The following is a 12717-nucleotide window of genomic DNA, read 5'->3' on the forward strand; positions in this document are numbered from 1 at the left end:
TTAACTCATGTAAAGTTACGTACTAAATATTGTTCTACTGTAGCTTATTATACCCGAATCTGGCTGTTATGATCCACAGTTTACCCCGTAGTACTAATTATTTCTTATTGTAGCTTACAGGTTTTGTATCTGTTTATTATTTAGCATTATTAACATTTGCATCATAGATCTGACTGCTAATTAGGAGTATGAATAGAATACTTTTCCGTGCATGAATCTCATTACAAAAAAGGACGGTTTTAATGTAGTTTAATTCACACAAATATGGACAAATAAAAGTATGATATTGTAGTTTTCAGGACGTGAACATTAATATTAAGTAGTTTTGACTGTAGTGTACAATAAGTGAATTTTATCATTTTGTAGAAGTACGGCACGTCTGTATTTAAAATTACGTAGATAATGTTACTAAATTATGCCGCTGTACTGAGTATAATACAGTTGTGATTTCTACATCTAGTGATGTGTAGATGTGCTGATCTTTTGCGTGAAGTAAGACCCATATATCATTTTTGCTGATTGAAAAACATGTATGTCAATTTTAATACTAATTGATGAACAGTTTATATTTTTCGACATGTCTTATTTGCGTTTGTCATGATTGATCAATAAACATTCTTTGAGGCTCAACAGAAATACCTTAACAACATGGATAAGAATCATTTGTTTGTAGCAATAAACATTCCAGATCAGATAATTCTATTCCAATATACTGCATATAATATAGGCAATTGGATCCAAACTCATGTATGTGTGTGTGGATATATATATATATATTTGTTGCTTATGAGAAACGAACAGTAATTTTTCAGCATTTTTGTCATCGAGACTTCGTCTCATAAGTCTCTATGGAGTGAACACGCAACCAGCGCATATATTTCATAACATTGCGTTGATGTAGCTTTATGTTGCATTGAATATAAATTGAAGTTTTATGTTCTTACAAATTGCAGAATCACCTGTATACTTTGAAATTTTGGATGTTTTTGTTTTAAATGCTGCGAAAAACCATATGTTCGTTTCAAAGTTGATGTTTGGGTGCTGTGTGTAGCGGATAGTGTTGTGATTTTTATTTTCAATATCTCAAACATATTTTGTCTAATCCTGTTGGTATATGATTATCTTTTAAAATGTACTATTCGTTTTTTATTGCATTGGTACGTATTTCGATGTTGTTTCGATTATTTTAGCACAATTATAATTTTGAAATTGATATCTTTAGGAATGCCTGTAGAAACATTGTGAATCAGTGGATAAAGTTTTAAAATGTCCAAGTTCATTTTAATAAGAAATAACCTGAAAAGTCAGTTTTGCTTTGAAAAGTTGCTAAATCCCTAAATTACTTCCTTGAATGGATTCTAGGATATGATCCCCATTTTCTTACAAGCAGACACCTAAGGTTTTGGTAGGCGAAGTAAACATCGAGTATACTGCAGTGTCAGTTCTCATACGTTGTATATGGCGTCATGGCTTTCGGAAAATTCTGCACAATCTATTTTTGCACTAACTTTGTATTCAGTGTAGGTAGTGTCTTGAGTTGCATTTCTGGAACAAACTTGATAATTTATGATATTCCGGAACCATCATGTTGTTGCAAACACTGCGACATTAGGAGGTATGGCATATTAACACGGTCATTAGAATAAAGTCCCACGTGATAATATTATACCTTAAGAACACAATAGGTTCAGGTTCATTAATAGTTTACGAGCTATACTTAAGCTAAATGTAACATATATTGTTATAGTACCGTTGTAACGCTTTATATCATTATACAGGTTCTTTTCGATTATATAGTGAAAAAAAGAACCCCACGTGATACTTGCGCAAACGTTTTATAATTTCGATTACAGACACTAGACGTTCTACGTTTGTTTTTCAGTTAAGCACAAAGCAACACAATGGGCTATCTGTAATCTGCCCATCACGGGTATTGAAACCCGGATTTTAGCGTTGTAAGTCCGCAGACATACCGCCGAGCCACTGGGGGCAGACGTTCTATGTACTAACGTAACAAAGTCAGGAATAACCCCTCATCAGCCATTAACTTGCTAATATTCTCACATCTGTAGCATTTTTTTAAATTTCTTTTTATTCGTTGAAACATAAACTCAGTTTTCACGAAATCGAATTAAGTTACTAATTGGCTGATATTAAAAGAAAAACTGCTTAACACAGTTACAAATTCAATAATCACTCGTCATTTAATTTAGTGTAATTAGCATTTAATTTTAATCCATTTGTTCTGAAATTTCTGATAAAAAATCTGAACTTTAAGCCATATGCTCATCACGTGATGTGAAATCTTGTTCTGAACAAACAACAATATAGCCTACAACAATACGTGGACTCCAAATTCAATTTGTTTACAATATGTTGGAGTTACGTTCGTATTTACGTCTTTTATACAGTCTTGAATACGTTTATGGTAACAATTGTTTATTTTACAACACATGAAAATATTATAATTAACGGAAATGAATAATAACAAATTGTTTCAGCACAATCTTTCATTTTTATACGCTTCCAGCTGGAAATAAAAGCTAAAACCAAATTTCAGTTTGATGAATTTATAACATTTTAACAATCATATCTGCCATCGGTCTTTGGGCTTATGGATTGTTACCCGTTACAAGATGCTACACTTTTCTTACCATGATTTTGGGACGACCAATCACAGGTTGTTTTCAAAATGATCCTGGTCGCCCATGTTGATCCACATTTCTTTATTTTTCGAAGTCATTGAGTAGAAGAGAAATCACTATCTTACAAAATCTAAATACCTGATATGAACACATCTTTATTATTTTAAGTGTACGAATATTTTGTGTCGAAAACGGCTTTCATATTACCCTTCACAAACATGATCATTTTTTTGTAGGAATTACATAATTCATGATGACGAGAAACCCACATGAAATAAAAATGTATTCTTAAGACGGCTGGTATGGGTATTAAAACTTTAATTGAAATAAAGTACCAGCTGTCTTGAGAATACAGAATTACACAATCTTAGAGTGACAATGTCAAATTATAACTCTGACACATGCTATTTCGTCGCGAATTTATGTTGGCTGTCACTATCACATGACTTTTTGATTTTTATATTAAAAACTGTTTTAGTGTAGCATATTGAGTTATCTGTATTAATTGTTTTGAGCTTATATTACTTCTCATCTTATCTCATCACACAAGGAAGTGGTTGTGTAAGTATTCTCAGGAAGTTATGTATCCTATTAAAATTTCGGAGATTAAAAAATACTATAAATCACCTTATATTTCTCCAAGTTTTAAAGTGGCGAACTCAAAGCAGCTGGAACTCAAAAACGTGAAATGTATTTTGCCTATGTTGTCATTTATTCACGTTGTTTTTCAATTACTTACTACTTTTTATTCCTGGAGCTTGTGTTTAAAATAATCGATCTTTAAGCACTTTTTCATTGTTAAAAATAACAGCCTCTGTAGAAACGGGTTATTAATCCACCTTCCATGCAAATACCTTTGATAGTGAATGCCCTCGCTAAGCAACTCCAAACACGCACAAAACAATAAAACGTTTTTTTTCCTTTTTCCCGCTTTTTTCGACTAATAATAGGTTAAAAAACATAAGCTCGTTTATATATACCTACAGTCCCTTTAAAACGCTTATACTTTAAATATATGGTCAAGTATTTTCTTCCTTTTGCTGTGAATAAATTATTTTTCAGACAGGTTCACAGAGATCAAGCCATTTTTCATATAGGTTTCTTCTATAGAGCAAGCTAATTTTTATATAGGATCCCTTGTACTGAGCAAGCCATTTTTCATATATGGTTCCTTGTATTGAGTGAACTATTTCTCATATAAGGCTTCTTTTATTGAGCAAGTATTTATACATTGGGCAAGTTCTATTGATAATAAAGTACTTGTGCATCCATATATGCATTTCGCTAATAATAATATCTACATTTAATTATTGTTATACAGATAAAATTTATAGCGCCCCAGCTAGGACAACGGTAAGTCTCCGATTTCCCTCGATAGGCTCAGCAGATAGCCTGATGTGGCTTTGCTATAAGAAAAACACACACGCACACACAGAGAATGTATAGTGAGAGCTGTGGACACATTATTAAGCAGTTTCTAAACATTTCGAAAACAAAGTTAATTTAGATGTTAAATGTTCCTCTCATGATTACATAGATTTACATGTATCCAATGTAATAGTATGTACAAAGAACGTCGTACAAATCTCAATATTAAACAGACAAAGAATAGTATCTTTCGAAAACTTTCACAGAACTCAACGTATGGCTAAAAATACGGTGCTATATTAATAAGTTTTCTGTTTGTGTTTTAAAGAAAATGTCCTTTGTGTAGTACTGGTTAAAATGGTTTCTAATTTAACAATGCTCATATGTAGCAGGAAAAACAATTGCATTTATAACACTTATTGCGATCGGTCTTTCATTTATTGAAGCAATAAAATCATTAAAGATAAATATATGTTATATTTTCAAACTTAGCTTAACAGGATTTTACGTTTGTATAATTGATGAAAAATATTTTTGAACTTCCCATGCACTTCTACGTAGTAAGATCTTTGACAGAAAGCAAAGAGTTTGTTTAAAATTAATAATGGTATATGATACACGCACTTAGTTTGTTTCTAGATAGCAGAACCTAGTGAGAGAAGCATATGGTTTTTAATTATAAAGAAGTATGCAGGAAAGTATTTTGTTCGAAACTACAGTAGAAGGTTGTAACATAAACATATGGTGTGTAACTGGACAGGACAGACATGCAATAAAAGTATTTGGTTTGTAACTGTAGCAGTAACATTAAGAATGAACAGTTTGATACTATACATGAAAAGCATGAAGAACAATCAGTTAGTTTATTACTACGCAGGAGAAGTAGGTATGAGGAGTACATAGCTTATTACTAGACAGGAAAAGTAGGTAGAAAAAGTACTTGGTTGGTTAATAGACAGGAAGGGTAGCTAGAAGAAGGGTTGGGTTTGTTACTAGACAGGAAGTGTAGCTAGAAAAGGATTTGGTTTGTTAGCTAGAAAGGGTAGCTAGAAGAACGATTTGGTTTATTACTAGACAGGAAGGGTAGCTAGAAAAACGATTTGGTTTGTTACTAGACAGAAAGGGTAGAACTGAATACAGTTTTTCTGTGTCTGTAGCATATCATAACGCTTTATTTCATTTTGCTTATTATATTATTTCATTATAAGTGTAATAGTAGCACATAATAAGGTTTGAATGTGTATAGGATACTACTTTATGAAACAGAAATTCACTACTCTTAGTGTAGTGTTGTATGTGGTAATAGTCCCTTACATTTGGAATAGCGTTCCACGTGATAATACTACTGCATGTAGTATTGTATTCTATGTAATAAAGTTTCATTGCATGGATATAGTATTTTATGAAGCAATACTTTCCACAACGTGTAGGGTTTTATTCTATATAGTACTGCATCTACGAAAACGCATTCCCGTTAATTTCTATACGATCGATTATCGACTGTTTTAAAAATCATGTTATAATGATGAGTGAAAAGTATAGGCAAGCATAATTTATGTTTATCTCACAATATTATTTTCTGTAATAAACTGAAACTGAAAGTTTTAAAGAAGAATATCTTTATTCTAATATTATATATCTACCTTTTTAAATAGCTTGAAAAATAAAAATAATACGCTTATAACAGTAGAATAACATGTGTAGGTTTTTGTTTTATGTAAGTTATTCATAACTAACGAAAATCTTTACAAATCAACTTAAATTTAGAATTATTTGATTTAGCAAAGTTCGTACGACATTGCAACTGCATCATCAAATCGATAGAGTTTTATGAAAGACGCATTCGAGTTAGTTTTTGAAATGATTAAATTCGTAAAGATTTACATGAACATAACGATTTATTTTACAAAATCATGATATTATATTATGTGCACATTGATTTTCACCTAGCTTAAGTCATGCAGGTTTTGGGCGTTTCGGTTTTGGTTTGAGATTACTCAGTTTAATCATTTATGTTATTTCCATGTGCCAAAAAAAAAGTCAATTTCATATGTTGAATACATTATATCAGTATAGTGATTTGATGTTAGAAATAATGCAATCGATTTGTAAATTTCCACGAAAAATATTTACGTACTTTGAAAACATCTAAAATATTATGACGAAAAAATATGTTATTAAAATTTTTACAACAATTGTAGTTTTTTGGTCTCATTTCTCAGTGAAAATCTTAGATTTCTCTGAACATTACAACGTGCAAGCAAAGTTACACGGAACTTATCTGTATGTTATCCTATACAAGCAAATAATATAAACGGAAATCATGTTATTTTATGCTATTTAAGGGCTGAAATCACATTTCTTCCGATGAATACAGATATTTCTGTAAGGAAAAATATATGTTTATACTTAAATGAATACGTTGTATTTTATATATATAATACTCATTAAAAGCTTGTAATAAAAATGTAACGAAAGCTTTATATGAGTTTCGATGATAGTTTAAACTCTATTAGCAACTCTTGTTCATTTATTGTCTAAGTAACACATTTATGTTTATGTTACAAGTTAAACAGCACCTAACACACGGGGGATTTTTTTACTACGATATTAGAGCTCAAACTGGCAAATTTCACCTATTTTTTCTTTGAAATAAATAAGTATCTGTATGAAGAAAAACTCTGTTCATTTTATTTTAGAAAAATGATATTTTTCTCTGTGATGTGAAAGTCTTTAAAATTAAATAATCTTTATGTAAGAGTATAGAAGATGCACAAATAATATCTAAGACGGCAACCTACACAAAAACAACGTCGAAACTAAAACTACTTCTTTGTTTAAGTGAAAATGTACTTCTGTGTTGAAGGTAATAAAGAGAACAAAATGTTGGGTGATTTGTAACAAGTGTATAAAGTATTCATGGGCGCTAGTTGGACCAGTGGTAGAGTTATGTATTTCGGCGGTGGAGAGCCGAGTTCTAGTTCGTGTGACATCAAAAAATATATTCACACTTTATAGTGTGAGTGCGTTATAAGAACGGCAGTCTTCCTCTTCGTGTGGATGGTGGGTGGTAGGGTGCTGCTGACTAGCTACCAAAGTTAGGGAAGATAGCAGATAACCTTAAACCTACCAAAACCTAATGTGCAACTTCTTGAATTAAAAGGTGTAGAATAACCAGTGAACAAAACACCATTAAGAATAAACAAACGCGTTGTTCTTGTTTTTCACTTAATACATTTAAGATTCTTTAACCAAATATTCACTGTGAAACATAAAGAAATAGCAGTGTACGTGTCATATATATATATATATATATAATACAGATAACATATATATATTTCTTTCGCTATTAATATTTGTTTAAACTTCCTACAATAACATGAGGGGAATTTTCACGTAAAGCTTAAAACGTTCTTTCCAATAAGTTTAGGTAAATGTTTCCTAACATTCTCTGAATCTGACATCCGTTCCTTGTTTAGTATTATGTTAAAGTGTTTGATACGACATGACTCTTCATACTATCTCTGGGTGAACTAAACCGGTGGTTATAAACAATCTATTTAATCTTCTTTGTGGTAACTTGCACTTCAGTACATTTTATCATTTTTCTTTTCATTTTAAAACAAATATGTGAATTTATATGAAATTAGTTGCTATTTGTTTCTTCTAATGATATTTGAGCTTCTTCTCTGCCTCTATTGATTGAACTGATTAATTGATTCGTTCACTCTCTTCTTATAACGAGGGGTCAACCTCTTTAGCAAGATTAGTTTCATACCCGTTAACCTACTTTACTTCAAGTCTTAATTATTAAGCAGAGTAAACAGTTCTACAGAGGTAAGCTCTCATAACTCCTAGATCACTCTATTTCAAACTCCTTTGCTTGGTATAGTTCTGTCGCGATAGTTCAAATAAATTATCTTAAGTAGAATGAACAGCTATCTCTACTGAGTTAAACTTTCATATCCATTAGTCTACTTTTTTTCAAAGATTTATTTTAAGAAGAGCAAACATGCAGTTCAACTGGATTGAATTTTTATATTCTCTTTTAAAACTTTATTCTTGAGTAAAGTGTACAGCTCCAGAGGAACGCGTTATTCACACGTTTTGTTATTTTTCAGAGCATTTCTTCGAAGTGCACTTACGAAGAGAGGTTTCAGGAAAACATTTTTTGTTAACAAAATCTACAAAACTATTAGTTTTAACTTCTATTAAAATTAAATAGCCTGAATTCCATTTATAACAAAACCTTTGTTTGAAATAAAAGTTTTTCTTTAATAAGGAAAACAAACGATGGAATTTGTAGCACTACATCTGTTAGTGTAGTTACAAAAAATCAAAAGCAATATGTAACAGCTAAAACAACGATCATTGAAGTGTATTAACGTTTTTTAATTGCCTGATTTATTCTGCACTACCACAAAAAAACAATCTATTGTTTAAGTAAATAATTAAATGATGTCGCTACTACAGATGCTAAATGAAAACCTTGTACAATCCCAGTATGAATAACTATACCGACAAAACTATATTTCTGATTAAAAATAAAAGGATGAAGATGAACTATTTCAAATTAAGAGGACAAATAAAACAACAACATCAGGAAAGCAGGTCTTGCTGTACTTCATCTATATGCGTTTGGTGGATATGTTCCCAAGAACATCCTGAACAAACGTTTCGTTTGTTCAATAATTGCTATTTAATCATGAGTTCTTTTCTTAAAAATTAGCGAGGATATGTGAATAAAAACTGAACTGAACGTATATTTTTATGTTAGGGGATGTTCAGTGTATTTCAGTCTGATTATTTTTATCATTATCAGTTTATGTTCTTATTGAATCGTTGCGCTTTAATGTGAATATAGAAATTTATACTCTTAATAAGACATTGGACTAATACTCTAAAGTAATATTTTAAACAAGCACATTGTGAAAAACGTATATTTTCTGTTTTAATAGTTAAGATACAATTAGTTGGAAGGAATGGAAAAAGATTATAATAATTACTATTTACAGAAAACACAGTTTTAGTTAAGACCTAATGGTATGTGAACGGAATTCAGAATATTAGCTGAATAACGATTACAATCGCATGTACTAGCTTTTGAATGATTTGTTGGCTAAAGTTCTTCACTCGCAACCTAGGAGTCACAGGTTCAAATTGGGAGTATGTTCACTCTTTCAACCTTGGAGACATTATAATATGATGGACAGCCAACTTCTCATTGGTAAAGAATTGTCCAATAGTAAGTTGGTCGGTATTAGTTAGCTGCATTACCTCTGGTCTATATTTTCTAAGCTAGAGACGATTATATTAAGCAACCTTCGAGTAGCTTTGACGAAATTCAACAAGCTAACTCGATACGGATGATAATAAAGTTTGTTGTTGTTGTTTTGAATTTCGCACAAAGCTACTCGAGGGCTATCTGCGCTAGCCGTCCCTAATTTAGCAGTGTAAGACTAGATGGAAGGCAGCTAGTCATCACCACCCACCGCCAACTCTTGGGCTACTCTTTTATCTACGAATAGTGGGATTGATCGTAACATTATAACACCCCCACGGCTGAAAGGGCGAGCATGTTTAGCGCGACGGGGATGCGAACCCGCGACCCTCAGATTACGAGTCGCATGCCTTAACCCACCTGGCCATGCCGGACCGTGTATGATAATTAAAAATGTTGAAAGGAGATTGCACTATTCTTGTTAAGATAACAGAAATAGTTAAATAAAAAAATACTTGTGTTATACTAAATACACATGATTTTTAAAGAGTGGTATTTCATATCTTCTTCAGAGATATACATTGTGTTTTCTTAGGTTACGTTTGTTTAAATGCAAAGCTACACAACAAACAATCAGCACTTGGTCAATCTAAGTAATATAATTGAAAACTTGTAAGTCATTAGCCATTAAGTTTAGTATTGAGCCTTAGGAGTAGGCTCTTAAGAAAATAAAGCAAAAGTTAAATATGGTGGAATTAGAAGTTTTTAATTTTTGTTTTATGGTTGATTTGGACATGTTTTAGAATGAGCTGTTTGTGCTTTGTCCACTGCGGGAATTCGTTACTTGGATTTTAGCTCATAATCTTACTGTTCACTCACCAGTGAATTTGTGTTTTATGAAGCAGCTTTGAAAGAAACATCTTTATCTTGTTGTTTATGAAATAATTATTTTAAAATGGTTGGTTTACAAATATGTGAAAACCATTAGATTCCTCTAAAATGCTGTAAATTACACAGTAAAGGTGCCTATATAACTGTATAAAAACAAATAACTCACTTTACGTGTAATCGTGTGGTCCCGAGTATTTTTAAAATTAACGTCTAACATCAGATGTATTTCCATAAAGTGATTGTATAATTTATTAAGTGTAAAGTGCTTGCATATTCTATAAAGTGTAAAGTGCTTGTATAATCTATAAAGTGTAAAGTGCTTGTATATTCTATAAAGTGTAAAGTGCTTACAATATTCTATAAAGTATAAAGTGATTGTATAATCTATAAAGTGTAAAGTGGTTGCATATTCTATAAAGTATAAAGTGCTTGCATATTCTATAAAGTGTAAAGTGCTTGTATAATCTGTAAAGTGTAAAGTGCTCGTATAATCTATAAAGTATAAAGTGCTGGTATAATCTATAAAGTGTAAAGTGCTTGTATAATCTGTAAAGTGTAAAGTGTTCTTATAATCTATAAAGTATAAAGTGCTGGTATAATCTATAAAGTGTAAAGTGCTAGTATAATCTGTAAAGTGTAAAGTGCTCGTATAATCTATAAAGTATAAAGTGCTGGTATAATCTATAAAGTGTAAAGTGCTAGTATAATCTGTAAAGTGTAAAGTGCTCGTATAATCTATAAAGTGTAAATACTTTATTCTCACCTCATCCCTTTTACGGTGGCGCCAGTGTAGGTATTCAAGTTCAGATACAACAGTTCCTTCACCGTTGTCATACATGTATGGCTCCAGAGTTTCTCGAGAAATTCTTTCTACATCCTTACTCCCTCCACGATTATAGGCTTCGATTAAAGTGCCACCTTTCTGGTAGTTAGCGAACTTATAAACTTCATAATCTTTATCAATTTCTGCTTGGCTTACAATGTTGTCCAAAACAGACACCACTGATGACGAAAGATCATTCTCTTTTCTTAGGAACAGTGCCTTGGGGAGGAAATTTCCCATCATTCACTGCACAATTTACCCATAGTTTTTGACAGGTTTAATATAATAAGTTCAGAAAGGCTTCAAAATAAGTAATGGGAGCGAAACATTAGACCGAATTTCTTAATTAATTTTAACCTCAAACGTAGATTAAAAAGAACAAATTATTTTACAACAAGTAATTTGTGTTGAACAACAACATGCAGGTTTCGAGAGACAACAAACCCAGAACGTGTACTGTCCGAGACGTGTAATACCTTGATGAACTTGAAGCCCTTAGCTTCCTTTGCTTTGCCGTGTCTTCAGGTTTAGCAAACAATTCGATCCCTCGACGAATCAAGAAGCAAGGTTCTTTTGTGTGTTGAACTACGTCGGTAATACAAGGACTACGAGACCACCTCGTGAGAAGACTGACTGCTAATAAATCATGGAAGGAGCCACAAATATACAGTGAACAAAAAGGTTTGTTTAAATCATCAACATTAGAAGATTTTACGCGACTGCAGTGAATTGACACCGTGGTGACTTTCCTGGCGGTCGTCTTTCCTGAGACATCAAAATAAAAAATAAAATAAGTAAATTGTGAAGCCCTTCTTGTGGTTTCTCAAACACACTCTCTAGTTTCTTCAGCCTAGGTTAACTTTAATGAGTTACATTAAAAATATGTCATTTACTATAAACTAATTACCAATTGCAACACTTGTTCACACTTTGTGACTTCTTAGACGTTACAATACCAATGTAGTAAAGTTTTTTAAAAAAATTTTGACAATGAAATATTAGTTCACATTGAAGATTGCTCATTAATTACTATCTATGTGTGAAAATTAAAACTATTATGAAAATTATAAATAACATTCAGTACCTGTTTCAAAAAGTCGGCCAATAAATTGGATTTACAGTTAATTTCAAAATTTTAAACTTAGACACTTGTATTGTCCTTTGGCTAGATGGATGTTTAAGATTTGGTATTCTCTCCAAAGATTTAGAAACGTTTTAGCACTCTAAAGACGAGTTCAGTTATAAAAGATAACTGTCGATTTTAAGTCTGCTGATAAGTTACAGTGCGTATAAAGTAAAGAATCATTATTTGTTTTGTTTTTTAGTCAGATAGATAGTTCAGTTTTTGATTAATCAGCACGACAGTAAGTAATTAGTCTGAAAGTGAAATTGTTGTATCAAGATCTACTGTGAACACTAGGCCTGTCAATGAACACTAGTTAAGCTAAAGTGTAAATTTTGTAATCAAATAACTGGACTGTTTTATTACTATTTACGGAACAGGCGTTTGAATATTTTCCCTTTTGTCCCCAGTAGCTCAGTGCTCAGTCTAAAGACTTCTAACACTAAAAACCGAGTTTTGGTGCTTTTGGTAGGCATTGTGTAGATAGGTGATTGTGTAGCTTTGTATTTAATAGAAAAAAAAAACACAAACATTGTTTTTATAAAATATTACAAATGAAGCTACAAATAGAAACAACTATAACACTGATAACAGGAGTGAGATTTTTAGCAATAAATAGAATAAAGCTCAGACTGTAAAAGACTAA

General features: G+C 31.7%; 1 protein-coding gene across 5 annotated transcripts in view; it reads right to left on the reverse strand.

Annotated features, from left to right (window-relative positions):
* Positions 1-12717, reverse strand: part of LOC143225747 (transient receptor potential cation channel subfamily V member 6-like) — a 107581-nt gene that overhangs the window by 53427 nt on the left and 41437 nt on the right. For 3 of the 5 annotated variants that reach the window (XM_076455688.1, XM_076455687.1, XM_076455686.1), the window contains one exon: positions 10889-11713. The exons of the other annotated variants lie outside the window; for them this stretch is intronic. In XM_076455688.1, the coding sequence (XP_076311803.1) occupies positions 10889-11191 (303 nt within the window). In that variant the 5' untranslated portion in view covers positions 11192-11713. The remainder of the gene's footprint in view (positions 1-10888; positions 11714-12717) is intronic. 5 annotated transcript variants of the gene reach the window in all.

This window comes from Tachypleus tridentatus, chromosome 9 (genome assembly GCF_004210375.1).
Source record: "Tachypleus tridentatus isolate NWPU-2018 chromosome 9, ASM421037v1, whole genome shotgun sequence".
In the NCBI taxonomy this organism is placed as follows: Eukaryota; Metazoa; Arthropoda; class Merostomata; order Xiphosura; family Limulidae; genus Tachypleus; species Tachypleus tridentatus.